The 26,909-nt window shown below is 40.5% G+C and overlaps 2 protein-coding genes across 3 annotated transcripts in view; one reads left to right on the top strand and one right to left on the bottom strand.

Annotated features, from left to right (window-relative positions):
- On the top strand, positions 1-23,842 carry mrpl4 (mitochondrial ribosomal protein L4). The gene is made up of 9 exons (XM_043695528.1): positions 1-187; positions 6,295-6,370; positions 7,589-7,757; positions 10,109-10,160; positions 10,632-10,749; positions 11,519-11,625; positions 18,797-18,906; positions 19,585-19,658; positions 23,618-23,842. Exons 1-9 carry the CDS (start codon positions 137-139, stop codon positions 23,761-23,763), a joined length of 903 nt encoding a protein of 300 aa, XP_043551463.1. The 5' UTR covers positions 1-136; the 3' UTR covers positions 23,764-23,842.
- Positions 23,783-26,909, bottom strand: part of hyls1 (HYLS1 centriolar and ciliogenesis associated) — a 35,396-nt gene continuing 32,269 nt past the window's right edge. For both annotated transcript variants that reach the window (XM_043695525.1, XM_043695527.1), the window contains 4 exons: positions 26,359-26,422; positions 24,875-24,956; positions 24,749-24,781; positions 23,783-24,038 (listed from right to left, as the gene is read on the bottom strand). In XM_043695525.1, coding sequence (XP_043551460.1) covers positions 23,907-24,038; positions 24,749-24,781; positions 24,875-24,956; positions 26,359-26,422 — 311 coding nt within the window. In that variant the 3' untranslated portion in view covers positions 23,783-23,906. The remainder of the gene's footprint in view (positions 24,039-24,748; positions 24,782-24,874; positions 24,957-26,358; positions 26,423-26,909) is intronic.

The following is a 26,909-nucleotide window of genomic DNA, read 5'->3' as shown; positions in this document are numbered from 1 at the left end:
CTCGCGAGGTTTGGTGCCCTTTCCCTTCCCCCCCTCCCAGAAAGTGTGCTGTCCTCCGGTCGGTGTAAATGGCCAGTTTGTGAGCACCATGATGGACGGACATTGAAGAGATCGAGAGGGGCTGGCGCATGGGACGATGATGATCGCACGGGTTACCCGCGTTTGTTGCAAGGATTTTGGGAAAAAGGTAAGGAGAATGCTCCCGGCCAGCCCTGCCCCTGATTCCAACTCCAACGTGCCTGCAGTATCTTAAACAGATCTAAATGGTTGCTGCTTTGTTTTAAATGACACTTCATCCATTTAACCTACTCCGTATTTTGCATTAAATAAAATGAATGAACCAGATCCCACCCAATTAGGTGATTTTGTTTTTAATAGGTCGACCTCTCAATTTACCATCTTTGGTTGGATGGTGTGCAACGGCGGCCTATTGAAATGTCAGAGACCAAAAAAAAGTGCAGATGCTGGAATCCAAGATAGATAAGCAGGAGGCTGGAAGAAGACAGCAAGCCAGGTAGCATCAGGAGGTGGAGAAGTCGACGTTTCGGGTGTTAGCCCTTCTTCAGGACTGGGGTGGATGCAGGGGAAGCTGCAGATAAAGGGGGCGGCGTGGACTGGGGGGATAGGTGAAGACAGGCAGACGGTACGACCTGGTTGGTCAATGGGCGGAATGATCATGTTGGTGCTAGGGAAGAGGGGAAAGGGTTGGGAATGGGAAGGGAGGTTACTTGAGATTGGAGAACTCAATATTGAGTCCTCCAGGCTGTAGGCTGCCCAAGAGGAAGATGAGGTGTTGTTCCTCCAATTTGTGGTGTGATTCTTTGTGGCAGTGGAGGAGGCCAAGGATGGTCATGTCGGAAAGGGAGTGGTAAGGGGAATTAAAATTGGCAATGACCAGTTGGCCCTTGCAGGCCTGGTGAACTGTTCCCTAAGTTTATGTTCAGTCTCCCTGATGTAGAGAAGACCACATCAGGAGCATCTGATGCAATAAACTACGTTGGACGAGAGGCAGATGACTCACTCTCACCTGGAAGGACTGTTTGAGGCCCTATGATGGAGGTGAGGGGGGTGGTGTACCGGCAGGTTTTGCATCTTTTCCAGTTGAAGGGGAAGGTAACTATGGGTTCGGGGGGATCGGTGGGGAGAGTGGCTCAAACCAAGGACTGTTGAAGGGAACGGTCCTTGCGGAACGTCAAGAGGAGTGGGGAGTGGAAGATGTTCTTGGTGGTGGGGTCTAGTTGGAGTTGGCAGAAGTGTTTAAGGGTGATGCATTTGATGTGGAGACTGGTGGGGTAGTAGATGAGGACAAGGGGGACTCTGTCTTTATTGTGTTGGTGGGGTGTTTAGAGCAATGGAATGGGGAATGGAGGTGGTGCGGTGGGGGACTGTCTGGATGACAGAGGGAGGAAAAGCTTGTTGTTCAAAGTAGATGGACATCTGGGATGCTCGCGATGGTATGTCTCCTCATCCGAACAGATGCGCGGAGGAGGAACTGGGAGAATGGGATGGAGATCTTGCAGGATACTGGGTGGGAGGAGGTGTAGTCCACGTAGTTATGGGAGTCTGTCTGGATGACAGGGGAAGGAAAAGTTAGACATACAATCCGTAGATATATACACACAATACGTGCATGTGAAAAGAAAACTACTAGAACTGTGAAAAAAAAATCAGTGCAATTACGGACATAGTTTCAGAATAAAGAGGTGTCAATTTAAGACTGAGGATGAGGAGGATTTCTTCTTAGACAGTTGAGGGTCTTTGGAACTCCTTGCCACAGAGAATCGTGGGGCAGAGTCTGGTTGTATATTTAAGGCTGAGATTGATTCTTTCAGTAGGGGAAATCAAAGTTTAGTGGGAAAGGGCAGGAAAATGGATGGGAAAACTATTGGATCAGCCACGATCCTATTGCAGTATGTGTCTCTTCGGGTGAAGGGCAAGGCTGATAGATATAGGGAATACTGGATGACTAGAGAAATTGAGGTATGGTTTAGACTAAGGAAGCATGTGTCAAGATTAAAGTTAAAAATCACACTACACAAGGTTATAGTCCTACAGGTTTATTTGGAAGTACAAAGCTGAAACTTTATTGCTGGAACAGCACAGCAGGTCAGGCAGCATCTACAAACTTTCAGAGCGCTACTCCTTCATCAGGTAGCTAGTGGGGCATGATCATAGTACACAGAATTTATTGCAAAAGATCATAGTGTCATGCAACTGATGCAATTTATTGAAAAAAACCTAGATTGCTGTTAAGTTGAAAATAGAACGTTACAGTACAGACCCTTCGGCCATCAATGTTGTGCTGCCCTGTGAAACCAATCTGAAGCCAATCTAACCTACACTATTCCATTCTAGTCCATATGTCTATCCAATGACCATTTAAATGCACGTAAAGTTGGCGAAGCTACAACTGTTGCAGACAGTGCGTTCCATGCCCCTACACTGTCTTAATTAATAAATTACCTCTGACATCTGTCCTATATCTATCACCCCTCCATTTGAAGCTATGCCACCTCGTGCTAGCCGTCACCATCTGAGGAAAATGACTCGCTGTCCACCTGATTGAATCCTCTGATACGTGTCTCAATTAAGTCGCTTCTCAACCTCCTCTTTAACGAAAACAGCCTCAAGTCTCTCAGCCTTTCCTCATAAGACTTTCCCTCTATACCAGGCAACATGTCAGTAAATCTCCTCTGAACCCTTTCTAAAGCTTCCAGATCCCTTCCTATAATGCAGTGACAGAAAGGTGGTAAGGACATGCCTGGGAACTACAGACCAGTGAGCCTGATGTTGGTGGTGGGCAAGTTGTTGGAGGGAATCCTGAGGGGCAGGATGTATATGTATTTGGAAAGGCAAGGACTGATTAGAGATAGTCAGCATAGCTTTGTACGTGGAAAATTATGTCTCATGAATGTGATTGAGATTTTTTGAAGAAATAACAAAGAGGTTTGCAGGCAGAGTGATGGACGTGATCTATATGGACTTCAGTAAGGCGTTCGACAAGGTTCCCCATGGGAGACTGGTTAGCAAGGTTAGATCTCATAGAATACAGGGAGAACTAGCCATTTGGATACAGAACTGGCTCAAAGGTAGAAGACAGAAGCTGGTGGTGGAGAGTTGTTTTTCAGATGGATGCCCTGTGACCAGTGGAGTGCCTCAAGAATTGATGCTGGGTCCACTACTTTTCATCATTTATATAAATGATTTGGATGTGAGCATAAGAGGTATAGTTAGTCAGTTTGCAGATGACACCAAAATTGGAGGTGTAGTGGACAGCGAAGAAGGTTAACTTGGATTACAGTGGGATCTTGATCAGATGAGCCAATGGGCTGAAGAGTGGCAGATGGAGTTTAATTTTGATAAATGCGAGGTGCTGGGAAAGCAAATCTTAGCAGGACTTATACACTTAATGTTAAGGTCCTAGGGAGTGTTGCTGAACAAAGAGACCTTGGAGTGCAGGTTCATAGCTCCTTGAAAGTGGAGTCGCAGGTAGATAGGATAGTGAAGAGGGCATTTGGTATGCTTTCCTTTATGGGTCACAATATTGAGTACAGGAGTTGGGAGGTCATGTTGCGGCTGTACAGGACATTGGTTAGGCCACTTTTGGAATATTGCATGCAGTTCTGGTCTCCTTCCATCGGAAGGATGTTGTGAAAGTTATAAGGGTTCAGAAAAGATTGACAAGGGTGTTACCAAGATAGGAGGATTTGAGCTGAAGGGAGAGGTTGAATAGGCCAAGGATGTTTTCCCTGGAGCGTCGGAGGCTGAGGGGTGACCTTATAGATGTTTATAAAATCATGAGGGGCATGGATAGGGTAAATAGACAAAGTCATTTCCCTGAGGTGGGGGAGTCCAGAACTAGAGGGCATAGGTTTAGGTAGAGACAGAAATGAGATAAAAGAGACCTAGGGGGCAACTTTTTCACACAGAGGATGGTGCTTGTGTGGAATGGTTTGCCAGAGGAAGTGGTGGAGGCTAGTACAATTGCAGCACTTAAGAGGCATCTGGACGCGTATATGAATAGAAAGGGTTTGGAAGGATATGGGCCGGATGCTGGCAGGTGTGACTAGATTGGGTTGGGATATCTGGTCGGCGTGGATGAGTTGGACCGAAGGCTCTGTTTCTGAGCTGTACATCTCTATGACTCTCTGACCAGATACTCCAAGTGCGGCCGCACCAGAGTTTTGTACAGCTGCGGCATGATCTCCTGATTCCAAAACACGATCCCTCTACAAATAAAAGCTAACACACCGTATTACTTCTTAACAGTCCTATCAACCTGGATGGCAACTTTGAGGGATCTATGTACATGGTCACATGCTCTGCTCAACTACACATTCATCCAATACTCTGCATTCCTGTTACTCCTTCCAAAGTGAATCACCTCACACTTTTCTGTTTTAAACTCCATTTGCCACCTCTCAGCCCAGCTCTGCAGCTTATCTATGTCCCTCTGTAGCCTACAACATCCTTTGGCACTATCGACACTATACCGACCTTAGTGTCATCCGCAAATTTACTAACCCATCCTTCTACGCCCTCATCCAGGTCATTTATAAAAATGACAGTCTTCCATCTTTTAGAATGGGTTGCAGGTTTTGATTTATTAATATCTCAGTCCCAGAACTTATTTCCAGGAAGTTCCCAGCATAACTTAAGGTATTATATTAGAAAGAAGTGACTTCTTAGCTTAGACTTTAGTGCATTAAGTTATCATTATGATCTTTTGCTATAAATTCTGTGTCCTATGATCATGCCCTACTAGGTACTTGATGAAAAAGCAACGCTCCAAAAACTTGTACTTCCAAATAAACCTGTTGGACTATAACCTGGTGTTGTGTGAGTTTTAACTTTGTCATCCCAGTCCAACACCTGCACCTCCACATCATACAGACAGCAGAGAATGGGTGAATCCCTCGAAGAGCTTAAAGACAGTAGGAGTATACTTAGAGTCATAGAGATGTACAGCATGTCCAACCTGTCCATGCCGACCAGATATCCCAACCCAATCTAGTCCCACCTGCCAGCATCTGGCCCATATCCCTCCAAACTCTTCCTATTCATATACCAATCCAAATGCCTCTTAAATGTTGCAATTGTACCAGCCTCCACCACATCCTCTGGCAGCTCATTCCATACACGTACTACCCTCTGCGTGAAAAAATTCCCCCATAGGTCTCTCCTATATCTTTCCCCTCTCACTCTAAACCTATGCCCTCTAGTTCTGGACTCCTCAACCCCAGGGAAAAAACTTTGTCTATTTATCCTATCCATGCCCCTCATAATTTTGTAAACCTCTTTAAGGTCACCCCTCAGCCTCTGACGCTCCAGGGAAAGCAGCCCCAGTCTGTTCAGCCTCTCCCTATAGCTCAAATCCTCAAACCCTGGCAACATCATTGAAAATCTTTTCTGAACCCTTTCAAGTCTCACAACATCTTTCCGATAGGAAGGAGACCAGAATTGCATGCAATATTCCAACAGTGGCCTAACCAATGTCCTGTACAGCCGCAACGTGACCTCCCAACTCCTGTACTCAATACTCTGACCCATAAAGGAAAGCATACCAAACGCCTTCTTCACTATCCTATCTACCTACGACTCCACTTTCAAGGAGCTATGAACCTGCACTCCAAGGTCTCTTTGTTCAGCAACACTCCCTAGGACCTTACCATTAAGTGTATAAGTCCTGCTAAGATTTGCTTTCCCAAAATGCAGCACCTCGCATTTATCTGAATTAAACTCCATCTGCCACTTCTCAGCCCATTGGCCCATCTGGTCCAGATCCTGTTGTAATCTGAGGTAACCCTCTTCGCTGTCCACTACACCTCCAATTTTGGTGTCATCTGCAAACTTACTAACTGTACCTCTTATGAAATCAGTAGAACAAAAAAAGAACATGAGGTAGCTTGGCATATAGAGTTAAGGAGAATCCAAAGGCACTCGACAAATACATTAAGGGCAAAAATAATTTCAGATGTTGCAATTAAAATAGGGCATGTACGTTTATAAATAAATCTGTATGACTTCATGTTTCTTTGTGATAAATATGGTAATCTCTTATATTTTATTAGTTTTATGCACGTCTATGAAGTACAACTGTTGAAAAGTGCATCAAAAAAATGAATAAAATTACAGTCACATTGTTTCAGGTTTTGACTGTTGTTTATCTCACATCTTATGAGCCAAAAGAAACAAAACATTTTTAATCAATTGTATGTTCCAGAGCCCAGTAGGACAATATTTTATGTGCTACTTTTGCTTTAATTAAAATGCTTTCTTTTCTTCTTGAAATAGTTTGTCTCAACTCTATCTGGAGGATATGAATTGCCATCTAATCTCCAAGCAAACTTCATTGACATAGAGAAAAAAGGTACGCTATTCAGCATTATTTTGTTTAAAGGGTGACACGATGGCTCAGTGGTTAGCATTGTTGCCTCTCAGTTCCAGGGTTGGATTCCAACTTTGGGTGACTGTCTGTGCCAAGTTTGTACATTCTTTTGTGTCTGCATAGGTTTCCAACAGGTTCTTAGGTTTCCCCCCACATTCCAGAGATGTGCAGGTTAGGTGGATTAGCCATGGGAAATGCGGGCTTACGGGGATTCGGTAGAAGGCTAGGTCTGGGTAGGATGCTGTTTGGAGAGTCAGTGAGACTCAATGGGCTGACTGGCCTGCTTCCATACTGTAGGATTCTATGATTCTAAGTATTTAAACACAAGAGAAAAAAAAAAAGTTGAATTCTGAAGAAGAGACATAGAACCCAAAATGTTAACTGCTTTCTCTCCACAGATGCTGTCAGACCTGCTGAAATTCTTCCAGCAATTTCTGTTTGTATTTAAGCACAAGGCCTTATCTAACCTTCGGTTTCTAAGAAAAGATACTAACACCAGTTTCTCCTTTTAATTTGTTGGCCAGAAGGTTGAAAACATGTCATGAAATGGCATTGCATCTATCTATCCTAGTTCGATACAGTGCATTATTGTATTATCACACTGCCTCCATTGTAGCAATCCTCTGCTACAGTATTCTGTAAAGACAAGTTATTAACTGCCTATAGTTTTGATCATTTCCTACGATATTTCCTGCTGATAGTTACTGTTTTAGCATCTAAAAACTATATTTTGCTATCTATAATTTAATTGTCACTCCTGTTTTCGATTGAGCAGGAAGGTGTAAATACAGCTCTTATTTATAGGTTATGATTCATGAAGGAAAAGAATCAGACCTGAAAGCAAAAGGTGAGGGAGAAATTATTTTAATTATTAATCATAAAGGACCAAGAAAGTTGGCTAATTGAAGAGATAAACTAACCAAAACCAGGAGCCATACATTTATTTTTAAGGAATTCTGATTTCAGTAGTTCAGTGGTCAGTTATCGGTTGCAGCCAGAGTTTAAAGGGCATAGTAAGCTTTATTTGCATTGTGTTCAATCTGAGGTAGAATGTTTTTTACATGTACATTTTGAATGGATGCTAGACAATGGAATCTTTTTAAAGCATTGTTTTAACTGCCACCATTGTATTCATGGATGAGTAAGATTCATTCATTATTTGATAATGACAGCATTCATAATCTGGTTAATATATTTCAGGACCACCACCATCATTTGAATCTGAATTGCCTGTTTTCCGAAGGTGTGAGATAGCAGTTCCTACACATCTGAAGCCCAGACAGGCATGGCTGGAATCTCTGCGGGGCTATACTGATGACAAGCTAGGCATCGTTGATTTACACCCTGATGTTTTTGCAGTACCTCCAAGGTAATGTATTCTGATCTCTGTCTCTCTGCACTTACTCTATGGTTGTAACACTGTATTCTGCACTCTGTTCTGCAAACCTGTTGCACTTTGTATGTTATGATCTGCCTGTATAGCACACAAAAAAACACATTTCACTGTATCTCATTACATGTGATAGAAATTAATCAATTACTTCATTTTGAGATTACAACAGAACTGAAATATTATATAACTTGATTATTTAAAATTGGCTTCCTATTGTTCCATTATCTTTCCTTATAGTTTTTGTCTGAAAAAATTAATTGTCATTGTATTAGTTTGGAACAGTGTCATGTGTTTCTTTCCCTATGATATTCGGCTGTGTGCAAAAGTATATATATAAATGTAAAAACAGTGAAAATATAAGTGTACTGAATGTGGTCACCATAAAACAGTTAGAATGTTTAAAGTAAACTTGATTGTAACATGTTGCCTATGATCATAAATTAGTCTTTTCTTGTATATATTAACTTTTAAAAAATTTGCTTGTGATACATGGATGGCACTGGCTGAGCTAGCATTTTATTGCTTGGCCCTAGTTGCCCCATAGAAATTCATGGTTAGGTGTTTTCTTGAACTGCTGTAGTCCATGTGTTGGAGATAGATGCTGATAGGGAAGGAGTTTGATCATTTTGACCCAATGACAGTGAAGGAATGGTGATATATTTTCAAGTCAGGATGGTAAGCGGCTTGGGGGCACTTAGAGGTTGTGGTGTACCCATGTATCTGCTGCCATTGTCCTTCTAGATGTTAATGGTTGTTTGTTTGGTAGGTATTGCCTTAGAAGCTTCGGTGAATTTCTGCAGTGCATCTTGCAGATAATTCACACTGCTGCTACTAAGCATCAGTGGTGAAGGAAGTGGATGTTTTTGGATGTGGTGCTAATCAGTGTGCTGTTTTTTTACCGATGGTGTCAAACCTCTTGACTGTTGTTGGAGCTGCATTCACCTGGCAAATATGGAGCATTCCATCACACTCCTCATCTGTGCTACTGTGGTTTAACTGAAGTTGGAAACTGGCAATGACAATTTGCTGCTTTGTTAAAAAGGGAAACCTGCTTAGTGTGAACATTGTGCCTAAAAGGGGAAAAAAATTAGACAAATTTCAAAGTTTTAAGAACCTAGTGGTCTTTGGTGATGATAGTGTATCTCCTTGAACAACAGTGACATGACATGTTCTAGTTCAGATGACGTGTGACTTGAGAATTTGCAAAGTGATGCGGCACCAATGCATCTGCAGCAGTTACCTTTCTTAGTGGTATAAATTTAAACTTTGGGAGGCGCCCTGAGAGAAATCTTTATTTAAAGTTTTGCAGTACAGTTTTTAGAAAACAATGTAGGCATGGTAGTGGAAGATGTAATGGTCTGGACTAATTGATGTACCAGGAGAAAGTGAGGGCTGCAGATGCTGGAGATCAGAGCTGAAAATGTGTTGCTGGAAAAGCGCAGCAGGTCAGGCAGCATCCAAGGAACAGGAGAATCGACGTTTCGGGCATAAGCCCTTCTTCAGTAATTGATGTACCAGTCAAGTAATCTGTTTTGCCCTCTGGATCAAAAATGGACCAAGATTTCATTGCACTTGTTAGCTGTATGCAAAGTAGTGCATTCAAGTTCATTTCTTAAATTTTTGCATTTATCTACATTGATACTGTATTATTTGACTTAATGTTGACCAATTGATTTGGTTAATAGAAGCATAGAACAAGAAAGTTATATTGAACTTCCATGAAGCACAACTTTGGCCTCACTGGAATATTGCTTCCAATTCTCGGTGCTGCACTTTAGGAATGTTTTGATGGCTTTGGAGAGAGTATGGGCTTTTGCGAATGTTTCCAGGGAGGACATTCAGTATGAAGACCGACTGGAGAAATTTGGACTGTTTGGCATGAAGAAAAGGCTGAAAGGAGATCTGATTGAAGTATTCAAAATCGTTAGAGGTTTGGCCAAAGTAAATATATTCCTAATCAAGGAAGAATTCAGAACAAAGGGTCCGATTTAAAGTAATAATAAAAGAAGCAATATTGAGATGAGAAAAGTGTCTTCATACAGCACATGGTTATGGTCTGTAATGTATTGCTTGATAATGTGGTGGAAGCAAGTTCAAGCAAGGCACTCAAAAGGGAATGAAATGATATTTGAAAAGGAACGGTGTACAGGATTACGGGAAGTAGACAGGAGAATGTAACTTGGTCAGATGTCCATTTAAAAAGCCAGCACAGACACAATGGGCTGAATGGGATCCTCCTCTATCATAATGATTGATTTAAAATATTATATGTACAGTTGCTGTTTCAGAAAGCAAATGCCATGAATTGACTATTTTGTTTTAAACAGAATTGATATTCTACATGAAGTTGCAATTTGGCAGAAAAACTTTAAAAGAATAGTAAGTACATTTGATTTATTGTTGAAATGCATGCCATTCACTTCACAAATATTTTCATTTTCAAGACCATGTTTTTGGAACAGGTGTAGGCCATTTTAGCCCTTGGAGCTGTCTGCCATTTGAATAGATCAAAGCTTATCTGCATTTTAATGTAATTAACTGCTTTGCTTTATATCTATTGATACCATTATTTAAGAAAAATATGTCATGGTCTTAAATTTCCATTGACTTAAAATCTACAGTCCTGTAGGTGGTGATGCTGATAGGATATGTTCCCCATCCTGAAGGGAATTGATTACTTGTTCCCATCCATTCCATACCATTATATAATTTTAAGAACATAGGTTCTAAACTCAAGGGAATGCAAGCTAGGTTTAGGAAAACTGTCCTCATAATTTAACACATTGATCAGGTCTGCAAAAATACTGATAGAAAATCCATTTTAATTCCATTCTTTTGTTAAATTTGTAGAGCTATGCCAAGGTGAAGTCTCGAGCTGAAGTACGAGGTGGAGGTAGGAAACCATGGCGACAGAAGGGAAGTGGCAGGGCACGTCATGGCAGTATCCGATCACCAATATGGAGGGGAGGTAATCATTTATTGATGAAAGCATTTATATTTATTTAATTAATTCTGTTAATTACACATTTTTCAGGCTCTTTTTAGAGGCATATTTCTGCTGTTTCTCTATTTGTAATTATGTTAGAACCATGTATAAAGTAGGTATTTTTTTCATTCTATGTAACAAGCAGTGTAAAACTCTTTCTCCTCTGCCCATCCTCCACATGTTCTGCATTATAATAATGCACATTTTAATCTATCGTTGTTTGATTAAAAACAAAATTAATTTGTATTCCAAAAGTCAGGCTGGGACAATGAAGAATTTGGACTAGCTGACCACATTCGTAATCTTTTGCAATAGATGCACTGCTTTAAATCTTTTCAATAATCTGTGCCCTTTTAATTTAATAACTTGCTGCGGCATCTAATCCATTGTTATAGGAATTGTTTTGATTGATTAGGAAAAGCCTAGTTCTGAAACGTGTGATAATACACTGTTCTCAAAAGTTGGGATAGTCCTTTGTTATATTTAGGGAACATAAACAACGATCATGGACCATATCTACATTAAGATTAGTGCTTCTTACAACACAGTAAGGATATTTGCAGTTCAAGAGAAAATGCAAACAATCACTGCTCTATGGAATAACAATGGGGAAAGGTTTCCACTTCTAACTATTTACAGTGAAATAATCTATGGAAACCAGTTTAGAAAGAGAACACTCAGCATATTAACTGGACAGATCTGGATTTTAAAAAAAATTATTGAGCGTCAGAAAATTTGTTTTGTTTAACAGGTGGTGTTGCCCATGGTCCTCGAGGGCCAACTAGTTACTATTACATGTTGCCCATGAAAGTGCGTGTTATGGGACTGAAAGTGGCTCTCACTATGAAGTTAACTCAGGTAAGTACTAGTCTGCCCTTTCCAAACCAGTTTTGAACTTTTTATCTGCTTTATTTCACTCTTTGGCGTAACTAAACCTTAGGGTTTTTTTTCTAGCTGTGACAACTAGGTGGCTAACCTAGCCAAGGCAATTTATTCTTTTTTTGTAAATATTTTTATTGAGAAAAAAAGATTAAATTTTTTACAAAATTACAAAATCACTACAAAACAGTATAAGAATCTTATAATATAACGACAATAACAGTAAACAAACTACTACTCTACTCCATAAATCACGGAGGAGAGAGAAAAACATATGAAAACTACAATTTAATAAATAACTAAAAAACTAAATTAAACCAAGTTGAACCAAGGTAAATTAAATTACATTCAGTTAAGTTACTGCACTCGGCACAATCCCATCAAAGCTCTCCACCACCGGGAGCATCAGCACGCAAACCCGTATTTGTTCAGAATTCTTCTTCCCAGGGGCCACTGGACTGTCAGACATAGCCCTCATGACTACACAGAAGTCCTGACCAATATAGTCGACAAGTCTGTGTCTATATAATTTAGAAAGGGTCGCCAGATCCTATAACACAGTTCAGTTTTCTGGTGCACCATACTCATAAGGAGGTCCAGGGGGATGTGCTCCATAACTGATCTATATTACCCCGAGGGTCCCGGGGGATTCTCTGACACCCACCTCATTACAATGTTCTTCCTCGTATAGAATGAAAGAATATTAAACAGTTTCTTTCCATGCGTGTCCAAAGAAGGGAGATTTGGCAAACCCAAGAGGAGGGACACCAGAACCACCTTGACCTCAGTTCCCAAAACCCCTTCCAAAACACGTGCTTTGGCACCACAAGCAATGAGTAAGAGTGCCAACATCTGTTTTATGTTTGGGGCACATTGGGACTGTCCTGTCTTAAATTTCGCAAGCTGTTCCGTGCTGTGAGCCCTGTGGAGTACCTTCAATTGCATAGCCTGCGTCCTATTACAAATCAAAATCTTCCTTGCGTTCTCCCAAATATCGTCCCACGCCTCTAACAAGATCTCCATTCCCAATTCTTGAGTCCCGATTCCACATAGCTGCCCAATTTCCTTCGAGAAATTACCTCCTAACACTTGATAGAGGGTACTGACTAAGAGAGCGCCCATGGACCGAAGCGCATTCCTCTCCATGTCTGACTTATAGGGACTAACCATCAATGTAGTCTTTTTCTGTATAAAGTCCCTAACCTGAAAGTAGCAAAATCCCTCTTAGGTAACTCATAATTCTGGCTCAACTGCTTGAAAGACATCATGACCTCCCTATCAAATAAATCTCCCAAACAGGAGACTCCTCTAGATTCCCAGAGTTTAAAGCCAGAGTCCATTGATCCCAACCAGAATCCTAACATTCCCACTATGGGGGTGAAAGGGGAAATTTTTTTGTTAAAAAACTTTGTCGCATCATTCTCCATGCTTTAACCGTGTTAAGGACAATCAGATTCCTGCACTGGTCCATAATAGTCCTTATCTTGTTCATAAACAACAAATTGATGAGAGAGCATTTACCCTGGGAGGCCTCGATGTCCAGCCAGATTGACCGCGGTTCCTGGCAAGCCCAATCAACCACATAGGATAGTAGGGAACTCAATTGATATTTCTTAAAATCTGGGAAATCCGAACCTCCCATCTCCTGCGGAAGCTGCAATTTGGCAAGCTTAATAAGAAGCCGCCTGTGATGCCAGATGAAAGATCCAAGCCAACTGTAAAGCTTCCGTAGCGCTTGCCTAAGCAGCATCAAAGGGAGCATTCGCATGGGATATAATAAACGAGGAAGAACATTCATCTTGACCAGAGCAACTCTACCCAACCAGGATATCGGAAGATTGTCCCAGCGCCGAAGTTCCTGTCTTCTCTAGCTACTGCACAAAGTTAGCTTTATATAATTGATTGAAGGGTTGGGTGATAAAAATGTCTAAATACAAGAAACCTCTGTGTGATCACCTGCAAGGGAATTGGGTTCCATCCCCAAGATCAGATGTTCTGGTAAGGCCCCCCACAGGCATGATCTCCGACTTCATAAAATTAATTTTATACCCTGAAAACGAACCAAATAGATGAATCACTTGTATTAAACGGGACACAGATATCATTAGATCAGTTAAAAACAGAAGAATGTCATCCGTATAAAGGGTGATCTTATGCCTGTCTGTTCCTTGGATGCTGCCTGAACTGCTGTGCTCTTCCAGCACCACTAATCCAGAATCTGGTTTCCAGCATCTGCAGTCATTGTTTTTACCTGTCTGATCCTACCTCCAGGGCAATTATATTGGGGTCCCTCCGGATGAACTCTGCCAACGGCTCAATCACTGATCTAATTTATAGTGGTGAGAGAGGACACCCTTATTGGCTGCCTCTATCAATACTAAAATTGACCTTATACCATTAGTGAGAACTGCTGCTTTCGGGTCACTATATAGCACTGCCACCCAGCTGGCAAAAAAAAAACGCTCCAGTACGTAAGAGGTACAGCCACTCCACCCGGTCAAATGTTTTCTCTGCATCCAGGGAAACTACCAAGCCTGGAATCGACCCTTGCTGGCATACCTGAATCATGTTTAATACTTTTCAAATATTATTAGTAGACCTATGATGCTTAATAAAACCTGTCTGGTCCTCCTTTACGATGAAGGGCAGAACCCTCTCCAATCTCAATGCCAGCATTTTCGACAGAAATTTAAAATCCACGTTCAGTAACAATATGGGCCTGTACAAAATACAGTCTTCTGGGGCTTTCCCTTTCTTGAGAATAAGAGAAGTATTTGCTTTTCTCAGAGAGGATGGGAGACAGTCCTGACTGTTCTAGTAGTTACATATCCAACAGTGCCCGGCCAGCGTGTCTATAAACTCCTTGTAAAACTCACTTTGATGTCTTTCTGTGCTGGATGCTTTACCACTCTGGAGCTGCCTCACCACCTCCTGTATCTCTTTGGATTGTCAGAGGGGCATTCAAAAAAGATGCCTGCGCTGAAGTTACACCTGGAAGGTCCAAAGTCTTAAAAAAGGGCCCATCTTCGCCGATCTGTCCTCACAGCCCTCCAACCGGTACAGTTCAGAGTAGAACTTACTAAATGCTGCATTAATCAATTTGGCATCGCAAGTAAGAGTACCAGCACTCTCTTTTAATGGATGTGACAGATTGGGGGACATTCTTCTTTTTGACCAGATATGCTAGATATCTACCCAGTTTATCACCAGACATGAATTACCTCTGTTTCACAAAGATTTCCCTCTTTACTGTCTGGATGAGTACAGCATTCAAAGTAGCCCTGAGGGCTGCAATCTTCTGCAACTTGGTTACAGACGGTCTGTCAAAGTATGCTGTCTCAGCTGCCTTCAGGCGAGCCTCAAACAGATGCTGCTGCTCTCCCCTCTGCCGCTTCTGGGTCGCCGAGTAAGAAATAATCAAACCCCTTGCATAGGCCTTGGCAGACTCCCAGAGCATCGACGGATTACTGGTCATACCTAAATTAATGTCCCAAAAAATTTTAAGTTCCCGTGAAAAATGCTATATAAACTTGCTATCCTTCAAGAGGAAGGATCCATGTGCCAGTGCCACGAGCCTGTCCTGTTACGACCAGCCTTGACTGGCATGTACACTGCCACATGATCAGAAATGGCTATGTTCCCGATTCTGCTAGACAGCACTGAATTCAAAATGGTCGATGGGGCAAAAAACATATCAATCCTAGTATAGCACTTATGCGAGTTAGAGAAAAAGGTGAAATATCTACCCTCAGGTGAAAACATTTCTACACATCCATCAACCCCAACTGCCTGGATTGCGGGGACATACCCGCGAGACCCCTGGGCAGCCTGTCCACTTCAGGGTCAATACGTCGTTTAAAGTCCCCCCAAATAATAGTATGATACATCCCAAGGGCCATCAACCTGGGAAGCGCATCCGTTAAAAATTTGAGGGGATGTGCTGGGGGGCAATATACATTCAAAATCCCATACTTCTCTCCATGTATTAAAGCTTTAAGAATCATAAACCGTCCACATTCATCCTTAATTTGGTCTAACAGTTGAAATGGGAGATTCTTCTGGAAGAGTATAGGAACTCCTCTACTTTTTTGAATTAAAGGATGAGAAAAACACCCATCTGACCCCTCCCTGCAGTAATTTCAAGTGCTCCTTATTGGTTAGATGTGTTTATTGCAGCAAGGCTACATCGATCCTCTCTTTTCTAAGGCTTGAAAGTATTTTTTTTCTTAATTGGTGAATGACTCCCCTTAACATTCCAGGTGCACCATTTAAACGAACGGTTAACCATAGCCGTCCTAAACAGTCCGTGACCCACCCGGATGAAGAACCCCACTCATAGCATGCCGAGTGAAAACAGCAAACAGTTCATGTAAATTTAAAAACACAACTGTGGGTTTCCTCTGGGTGCTCTGGTTTCCTCCCACAGTCCAAAGATGTGCAGGTTAGGTGAATTAGCCATGCTAAATGGCCCATAGTGGTAGGTGCATTAGTCAGAGGGAAATGGGTCTGGATGGAATACTCTTCGGAGGGTTGGTGTGGACTTGCTGGGCTAAGGGCCTGTTTCCACACTAAGGTAATCTAATCTAATCTAATCTAATCCTAAAACTACCAAATCAAAACTTCTAACAACAACTTCTACAGACCAATATATAACACAAATGAAAAGAGACTTTCCCCCTTGCCCACAGGGGGCACATACACTACCCACTAACCCCTCCATGGCTCTTTCTAGCTGAAGCCATTCCCCAGCCCCAGACAACACAAAGTAAGAAAAAGTTATAAGAAAGTCTTATAACAAGAAGATTGAAAGTGGGCACTCAACCTGTCCTATCCATACTTTAACCCTAGGCACTCCTTATAGAGAAATAAAATTAATAATACTCCCTGCCCCCAATCCCATATCAAGGGAGAGAAAACATAAAGGAAATGATGATAAAAAATAAAACAAAGGCTAACGGGAGGGGAGAGAGAAGGGAGAAGACAGAGAAAAAGAAAAAACAGTGAGGACCCCCAGATATATTTTTAAAAAACAACAACCAGGTGAACCAGTCAAACTACAGAGAAAAACAAAGTAAACATTATTGTCCAAATTATTCGAGCCAGCCAGTCTAAGGTATCTAGGAGGTCCTTTGCCTTTCCGGTGAGTCAAAATTAAACACTGACTCTTTGTGGCTGAAACATAATATTGCCAGATATGTTATGAAGTACTAGATATTCAAGTCCCTCAGCCACCTTTTTACCTCATCAAATGCCTTCCTCTTGCGAATCACGACTGCAGTAAAGTCCTGGAAAAGCATAATTTGCGATCCTTTGTATATCAGAGCCTGTGGATCCTTCTCCAGTGCTCTAGATGCTTCCAGCACCATTTGCTTATCTCTGTGGTGCAAGAGTTGCATTAGGACCAGATGGGGGGCACTGGTCCGATTCGGGCCTGCACACTGTGACCCGGTGGGCCAACTTGGCCTGCCTTGACTTCCAACTTCAAAGACTGCGGGAGCCATAGCTCCAAGAAGCTGATAAGCTGACCTTCTTCCTCCCGTTCTGGCAGTGCCACCAGGCGGGCGTTCTTCCAACGGCCTTGATTTTTGAGGTCGTTGACCTGCTCTTCCAAAGCCTATACCTGCCGTTCCAGGGCCTGAACCCAACCCGCCAAGGATTCTATCGCGGTTTTGGACGCCGCAGTCCGTTGCTCGACCTCCATGACATGCTGCCTGAGATGCTGGATCTCCTGGTCATGCTTCTGCAGCGTGACTGACTTCGGTTCCAGATTGGTCCAGGTCTCCTCCATCGCTGAATCGATCTTCTCTCGGAGTTTCACAAACTCCAAGACCAGGCAGTGTTCGATAGGTAAGTCTCCAGGACCGCTCACAGAGGCTGATGCTGCGGCCGCGGACATGTCCAGTGCTGCATGGGAGTGCCCTGCAATCCTCGCTTTCCCTTCCCTTTAGTCATTTTTCTAACTATTATAAACCAACACACAGCAATTCTGGGGGTCAAAAACTAACAATTTCTACCACAATGGGTAATAAAGAGAGGATGAGTGCACCACTTTGACTGGGTTCTGGTGCAGAGCTCAGCAGGGCAGATCTACTGGATTGCTGCCATCGTGAATCCCCCAATTTATTAATTTTTAAAAGAAAGCAAAATACAACATGTGTTGAAAATCATAAAAAAATAGGCTGGGAGTACACAAAGGCATTTGTGGAGAGAAATACAGTTAATGTTTTAGTTCTACTGAAGAGTTACTGTCAGTGACTTGAAATATTCACATGGCTAAGAATTTCCAGCATTTTGATTCTATTTCAATGTTCATAATTGCCAGGTGTATAAGACTTAGAAGTTTTCTTCTAACTGCATTTGGATGGGTATATGAATATGCTGTGCTTTTCCAGCACCACTCTGATCTAAACATATGAATAGGAAGGGTTTGGAGGGATATGGGCCTGGTGCTGGCAGGTGGGACTAGATTGGGTTGGGATATGACTCTATGCTGAGATCTCTGGGTTAATTAAGAAGGCAGCATTCTCCAGAGCTACTGAACCTAAATGAGCGGTGTTGTAATGTGAAGACAGCACAGTACTTTAGAAGTGTTTTTATAGTATTGTGATCATGGTGCATGTATTTCTTTTGACCATTAATGTTTTGCAATTATGCTTTAAAGAAAAATTAATTTCTAACAAAAATAATCTTAGCCCCTATTGCCATAGCTTAAACCAAAGAACTGGGGATGCTTGGAATTGAAAGCAAAAATAAAGCACTGGAGAAACTCAGTGGGTTTCTCTAGCAACATGGCATCATAGAGAGATAAACAGAATTTATATTGAGTCCAGTGATCTTTTGTCAGAACTCACCATGTCGGCACTTATGTTCCATTTCAGTGTCCCCAGTCTAAATGTGCCTCTAAGGTGACTTATAACAATAGTCATAGTGAGGAATTCTGCAAATTATGTTGTTTTCCAGCTTTTTTTTTTCCTAAACCAAGCTAGGCACTTAAATTATGAAAACTAAAACAATTATTTGACACCCTGTTTGATAGTAAAGGTATGTCTTGATGGAATATAAAACTGAGTTTAATCATTCTAATCACCTAGTTTTTCACACCACCTGTGTATTGAACTTATTGGTATCATCTTTTCATGCCTTCTTTTAGGATTACCTTCACATTATTGATTCCCTTGAGATGCCTAGCCCAGATCCTCAATATCTTCTTGACTTGGCACGTTATCGACACTGGGGAGATTCTGTTCTTATTGTAGATGTGTAAGTATTTGTTCTGTGCTGTAATTTGTAAATTTTTTATAAACATAGGGTTAATGTTTGGAAAAGAAATAGTACAAGCTTTTCAATCCACTGTGAAAGATAGATTATTTAAATGCAATACTGCATTTGCAGGCTTTGTATTTAAAATACACCAGTGATCTGAATCAGATTGTTTTATTGTGCAATTGTGGGAATTTGATCCAGTTTTAGCCTCATTCTGGGCAAATTAGTTCAGGTTAATTGCAAAATCATGACATTTTTTAACTCAAGAAAATTCAGAACAGTTTTCCAAGTAAATAATTTCAAATCCAGTTAAAATGCATTTTATTTGAATCATGCTATTTAGATTATATATTGGGTAGTGTAGCAATGTACTTGTCTTGTTACCAAAAAGATTCAGTTTCAATTCTACCCATGACAAGTTGTGAAATGGAGTTCAATAAAGCTATTCATTTATAAGAAACTAGTTTATAAGAACCAAACAGGTTCATCAATCTTTCAACAGAATGTTTGAATTCAGGTACTCTGCACATTCATTGGGCGGATGTTAGTTATTGAGAAAACATTACTTTGCTGAGAGATAGTGCTAACTAATGCCAATGTAATTTAGGTTACCAAGTACGAATACTTTGAATATTTAGATTGTGAAATTGATTTATTTATTATTCACTTCTTCAGCAACGAAGATATGCCAGAAAATATTTTAGCAGCAACAAAACACTGTAAAACCATAACTGTAATGCCTGTTATAGGTAAGATTTTCATTTACATTTCTTATTTATCTGAAATTAGGAAAACATCAAAAATCTAAATGTATCAAATAACTTCAAATTCATTTGCCACAGTCATGTAACCTTCAAAGTGCAACTTGCCAACTGAGCTGCTGGATGAATGTAAATCCAAACCCTAGTACACATTTTGTTTAACAAAATCCAGACTGCTCCAGGTTTAATAACTCTTCAGCAGAAGCATAATTAATTTCTATTGCTCTGGGTTAGGGCGAGGGGAAAAGTTATCAGCCGGAGTTCTCATTCCCAAACATTCGCCACTGACTCTTTATTAGAAAGTAACTGTAGAATCCGGATGTAGGCAAGATAGAGCTGGACTGTGATGTTTTATTCCAGGTTCCCTCAATGACTATTGATCATTTTTAAATCAGAGAATTCGATGTGCATGGAACCTCTCAACATGCACAATGTGAATTGTTTAAAAGGATGTGAAAGAAAAATAATTTCACATCAGCAAACGTCATCAATTAACAACCACCTTCACCATCTTATTCCTTCAAGTAGATTGCAACTGTCTATACATTAATATTAGATGTGCCTGTCACTCAAACAATTAATTATTAGAATAAGGAATATATTCTCACCTTTCAGTATTGAAGTCAGACAGCTGGACCTCATAGAATATGGGTTCCCCGATTGGGGCTGTTAATCTGGTCCAATCAGGGAGCCCTGACTGACAGATAAGACCAGGAATGTCTACCTTAAGAAGGGAGTGGGCAGGCTGGAGGATCTCCTTGTGGGTCTGCTCCTGGGCCTGGCCAATGTGGCCATTAACAGGTCTAGGCAGGAATAATTTCAGCCAACTGCTTGCTCCTCTTCATAGTTACGTTCGAGTCCAGGTGTCTTTGGAGAGAGAGCATGCAGTGTCCATCAACACTCAATGCCTTTAGGGAGAGATAGGCACGGGGAGGGTGTGTGTGAAGTTGGAGTGCTTAATTTCCCCCTTCAATTCTATTTTGATTTGATCCTACCCTTCCCTTTTTCTTTCACATAAGCATTGCTCCTACCAGGCTTTGCTTGTTACTGGATCACACATGGGTGTTTTTCCTCGTGGTGGAAATGTTGAATGATATTATTTTGCACATGGAGTCTTTAACGACTCCTGCACTTATACCACACACAATATGGATGTTGTGGGGAAAATAAGCACAATTGCTGTGTGGCAAAACAAAACAGAATATGAATGTTAGACATCCTGTTCACTCTGAGTTGGCTGCAAGGGAGCTGCGTGGATGTCAAGGACTCTCCTCATGTGAATAAAGGGTGATTTGGTGACAGGACACCAACCTCTGTAGAGTTATTTCAGTGGCAACAAGAGAAAAGCACTCTTCTGAAGAAACTTTCTCACAGCAGTCTTCTTTAAGTTGGCATAAGCATTTCTGGCATCATACCGTTATTTGGGAAGTTTAACTCGTTTAATCCATTGGTTGAAGACTGGGCCCTGTACAAGTGTGTCATTCTTTCCTGGGATAATGACATTGGGCAGATGAAAAGCAATTCTCCTGACAACCCTATTTTGTTTTCGGAGCCTAATGCTCCCTGAGTCACCAGATTTAGTTAAGAAATATTACGACCCCCAAACTGCCTGTAATTGAGATGCTATCGGTTTTATTTAGCAATTCGAGAACCATGGGAATCCAGATAAGGATTTTTGACTAGGTGAAGATGAGTGGCAGAGGCATGTGACATCAGTTTAATGTTTAATGAGATGCTGAGAGACCGTTTGGTATGTGAGATTAATAATGCAAAAGCACCAACTAGCTGAAGCCCAACTGGACTTCAAACAGAAACTACAACTAGCTTTATCATTGGAAAATGTGGCAAGTGGAGCATAAGAGTTATAGGGTATTCCTTTGAAAGAATGGTTAAAACTTCCTTTAGGATCCGGTTCGGCAAACAATTGTAGTTGCTGCCAGTATGTAGACTTGAGATAAGAGAGTCTCACTAGGTGTAAATGGAGTAAGAGAACTCATAAGCCAGTATCCCAGAGAATGTACAACCTGGAAAGTCAACCTACATCTAGTTTAGAACAGTTAAATTGCTTAGCAACATCCAAATCAGAACCAGTCAAATGAATGTGTGGCTAAATGGTCACCTGGCTATCAAGGAGGCCAATACCAGCACAGCAAACTTCAACCCTTAAGTTTTTGCAAGACCTCAGATAGGTTGAGAACTTGTACCAGGCAACCTTTTACAGATGAAGGGTACAACCTCAATTCCCGTCTTTGATGAGAAGCAGCTGACTCAATTACCACTGATTGTTGGGAAAGGCTCAAGCTTGATGGGAAAAATTAGTTGAGAAAATTTCAGAGATTAGCTTTATGAGTGAAGTTAAAAACCTGAAGTTTTTCTGGCAAGTCTCGGGGCTGTCAAGGGAGCAGAGGTCACCTTGCATGTTGACCAGGAAACAATTCTGCAAGGCCTGCCCAGTATTATTTTGTTATGGGCAAAAGTAGAGGCAGAAATCAGAAGGATGGAAAGTGAAGGAATCAAACTAGTTCAGCAGAACGATGCTCGGTGCATTCACATTTGCTACTTGACTTCCCAAACAGGCCGAATGATCACAGGACATTTCTTTATCATTCCATCCACTCATTCCTACTCCAGGATTATAAGCCTTCAAAACTTCACAACTACCCATTTCCAAAGATTCTTAAAAATCCATCCTTAAATATTTGTTACAAGGGTGGTTATTGCCAAAGTGGGGTGGTTATCTATTTAGGTACTGGAGTACTGTGTACAGTTTGGTCTTTTTATCTAAGACATATGTTAGAGGCAATTCAGAGAAGATTCACTTGATGATATCTGACGTGGAGGGGTGGTGGGTTACCTTGTTAGGAAAAGCTGGATATGCATAAATTGAAATTTAAAAAGAACGAGGTGACTTTATTGAGACAATTCCAATAGAATGTGACAGGTTAGCTGTTCCCCTTGTTAGAGAGGCTAGAAACAGGAGACAGAGTTATAATAAATAAGGCTTCTATTTTAAGACAGATGCTGAGAAATGCATTCAGAGGGTAGTGAGTTTTTAGAACTCAAGAGATTAGGAATTTAACACTTTCAAAGTCCGAGAGAGGTAGATTCTTGACATCAAGGGAATCTGAGGTTATGGGGGTAGTTAGGAATGTGAAACTCGACACATTCCAGTCAGTCATGATATTACTGACTAACACAGCAGGCTTGAGAAGCTGAATGGTCTACTCCTGCTCCTCATTTGCATGTACATTTGATTATTTTAAAGTAGGCCAGCTGTATAGTTCATTTTAAGTTGCATTTTTAAGGGTGCTCCTGTACAGAAAGCTATAAAATGCTACAGTTAGAATTGATGGCAGTTAGTGGAAAGCTACCTGTAATGGTCAGAATTTAACAGTACTTCATTATGTCAATAGTGTTTAAGTGTCCTGATGTGCTTTACAAGAACACTGATACAAAATGACATGACATAACTGAATCAAAAGAAACTGTTTAGAAATGGCAGTTCATCTAGCAACTAATTTGAACATTATCTCACAATGATTAGATACATGATTAGTTAGACTGCAAGATTTATTTCTTTAGTCTATTGCTAGTACAGAAATCTAAGTATTGTCGCAAGTTCTTCTATTGGACCAATTCATTTATCCAATTTATAGCTAAGTCATATCGACAGTCTGAATCCGTGAATTACAGTTGGTTCCTGCAATCAAATAGCTTTTCAAGACTTGCACATAAATAATGATTCCTTGGAAAGAATAGTGTATAGTGACTACAGGGATAGTGATAAAATTTGTTGGAATGAATGACTGTGCAAAGTTTATAGTAGTTTTTAATCTTCCATCACAAACATAATTGAAGCAGTGTTGAGGATTGATGGAAAGCTGGTTCCATATTGGGATTTTACTGTTTATTGGCTTCCTGAAACTCTACCCAATCTTGTTTTCCAGGCCTGAATGTTCACAGTATGCTGAAATACGAGACCTTGGTTCTTACACTGGATGCAGTCAGTTTTCTCGAGAAGAAGCTGCTATGGCACAATACCAGATTCTCACCCCTCTATCCATTCAAACTACCTTACAAAGACTTCCCTTAAGAATGATGCAGAAAACAAATTTAGAAAAAGAGGACATTTATTTTTACGATCCAATAAAATCTATGACTTCATTGCACAACTCATGCTGTTAGTCAATTACAAAAGAACGTGATTTATGTAAACATTGTACCAAGTTAATCTAGCTATAATGGACAGAAAAACTTCTGTGGAATGGTTCCAGTTGCTAATTCATGTCTAATTTGCCATCGCAATGCAGATCGTTTCTTCTCTGTTGGTATTATGTAATCATTTGGAACATAATTGTGCCGAGGTTTCTGCAGTGGGTGAATTCAGAGAAAATAGTTATTCTGTTGATAAGCCACAAGCTACTTCCAAACTTGAGCATCTTAGCAAACAAATTCATATTTACAATTAAAACAGTGAAGGAGTTGAAGAGTTACAAGTGTCTGGAAAGAACATATTGGAATTTTTGGCACTAATTAGTGAAGATACAGTAGATAAACTACAAAAGGTATTTATTTACTATATTACAATTACAAGATATTAAAAATAGCTTGCTGATGTTTAAGAGGGGTACTGTGGCTAGAATTTCTGCCTCATAGCACCAGGGACCCAGGTTCGATTCCATCCTCAGGCAACTATGTGGAGTTTGCACATTCTCCCAGTGTCTGTGTGGGTTTCCTCCAGGTGTTCTGATTTCCTCCCACAGTCCAAAGATATGCAGATTAGGTTGACTGGCCATGCTTAATTGCCCACAGTGTCCAGGGATCTACAGGCTAGGTGCATTAGCCAAGGGGATTGTAGGGTTACAGGGATTGGGTCTGGGTGTGATGCTCTTTGGAGGGTTGGTGTGGTCTTAATGGGCTGAATGACCTGCTTCCACACCAGGGATTCCATGAAGTTTAAAATAATGTAAATTCAGATTAAGTGTTACAACTATGGTTCAGAGAACTCAGCTAATATTACTGTTTTGGGGATAGAGAATAATGAGAATCAATGGGAAACTAGAAAAGAGACCACTCACCAGACGTAGTTGGTGATTATAAAGCATTTGCTCCTAGGGAAGAACAAAATATACTTGAAACAACTCAGTCCTGACAATGTCCCTTTAAATTTGACTGTGTGACAGTAAAGGATTAGAAGTACATACCCTTATCCCCCATCGCAGTTCTTTCCTATCTTTTTCTCCAGGAGCTTTGAAAGTCTCCCAGTTTTGCTTATATTCAAAATACCTTAAATTGAAAATACAATTTCATTTAGTTGTTTGTGTTCCTTAAAATTGTGACTTTGTAAGTATATAGTTACAGTAGAAATTAGTGTTAAGTCAGTCCGAACTGACTACTTCAGATATTTCCCACTCCAAATAAAATGCACAAGCTAGAATACCGTACTGTACGTGTAGTACTATGCATTCTTAGCTGAAATAATTAGCAAAATAAAATTCATCACTAAATATAAACAAAATATAATGTAGATATGACATTTAAAAAAAAAACTGTTGTAGACTGACGAGCTCCGTCTGGGGGCAAAAAATTGTGCGGATTCTAGGACTACTTGCGCTGAACAATATCGACCACTGGATGGAGCATAGGTGGAGAAAAATTCATAACAAGAGCATTTAAGTAGTAACCCGGTGTACCCTCCCCACAAAAGAAAAACATGGTACATAAGGTTTGGAAACAATGCCAGGAGAGGCTAGAGAGAAAAGCCAGGAATACAACACTAGGAGAGACAGAGAGTGTAGGTGTTGTAGGAAAGGGCACTTGCACAAGCAGACCACAACAGGAAGTTTGTGGCAAATGTGTTGCCTAATGATGTTGAAGTGAAACAAGTGAGTCAATGTTAAGATGCACTTTAACGTAATTAAATCTTTGCTGAAACACACACCTAAAGTGTAGCTGAATTTGACGATAATTAAAAGTCCTGTTGGCAAGGGAATTCAAATAAAATAAAAATATCTAAAGTGTGATGGGATAAAATTTGTCTCTTTTCACAAAGGATTCTAAAGTTAGTATCAATAATAATATTTATATTCAATAGCTTCACAAGCTCAAATTTTGCCATAATACAGCAAGGGCCAGAAGGCAGCATTGTGTCCATCAAGACGTTACTGTTCAAAATTCTGATATAAGTTTGAATAACATAAGAGTTTAGAAGGGTAGAGGAGAAGTTGTTTGAGAAAACCAAAATAAGTCAGATCAGGATCACACATGAATTAAATGGATGTAGAAAAATAGCCACTTGGTCTGTTGAACATGGAATTGGAAGACTGCCTTGCTCATATACAAAACAATATGAAATCGTAGGCATGGGTTGAGAAAATCTGAACAAATGCTTTCATTGCAAGAAGTGTCAGGAAAGAACAGAAAAAAACTCAGTGTGATGGAATGCAGAATAAAAATATCCAAGAGGGAATGGTACCTCTAGCATGAGGGTGGAGTGGGGAAAGGAAATGAAAGAAAAGGAAAATCACGTGTCCTGGAAGTTAGTCTAAATATTGCAGAGAATAGTGGAAAGGCAGACAAAGTCAACACAACAATTATCAAAGTTAAGTATATATTTGAATCTTTTGTACAAATTATATTGCAGGCTTTAAAAGAAAAGGAAACAACTAACGAAGTCCAACACACTTACTTTGCTACAGGGTCACTTTTCTTTATGTTTCTTGTGTGAGGATGATCCATTACTGGTCTAATAACTGCAATGGCAAGCATTTAAAAAGCATCGAGTGTATATTCTGCACAGTTTAGATTGAATAAAGTCATGTCTCTATTTTATCATACTAACAGATTTATAATCCATTTTACAAAGTAGTCTCTTATGAAGGCAGTAAACAATGGCAAGCTAAGCTGGCTTTAGCAGAATAATTTTGGCCAGGAACTGGAAAATCCTCCTCTATTTTGAGTAGTGTTATCTACTCATTTGTGCCCATTCCATGGCTTTGCAAGGGGAATTGAGTATAAAAGTAATGAACCCTGGTTACAACTGTACAGGACAGTGGTGTGGCACATCTGGAGTGCTGTATACAGTTTTAATCTTCTTTTAAATTATGAATATATTTGCATTGAAGATGGTGCACAGAAGGTTCAAGTAGGCTAATTCCTGAGATGAAGAGACAGTTTTAAGAAGAAGGTTGGAACGATACTCATTTAAATTCAGGAGAATGAGAGCTGATGTTATTAAAA

This window comes from Chiloscyllium plagiosum, chromosome 9 (assembly GCF_004010195.1).
Source record: "Chiloscyllium plagiosum isolate BGI_BamShark_2017 chromosome 9, ASM401019v2, whole genome shotgun sequence".
NCBI classification, from domain to species: Eukaryota; Metazoa; Chordata; class Chondrichthyes; order Orectolobiformes; family Hemiscylliidae; genus Chiloscyllium; species Chiloscyllium plagiosum.
Note: the sequence above shows the minus strand (reverse complement) of the source record. Positions and strands in the feature narration are given on the sequence as shown.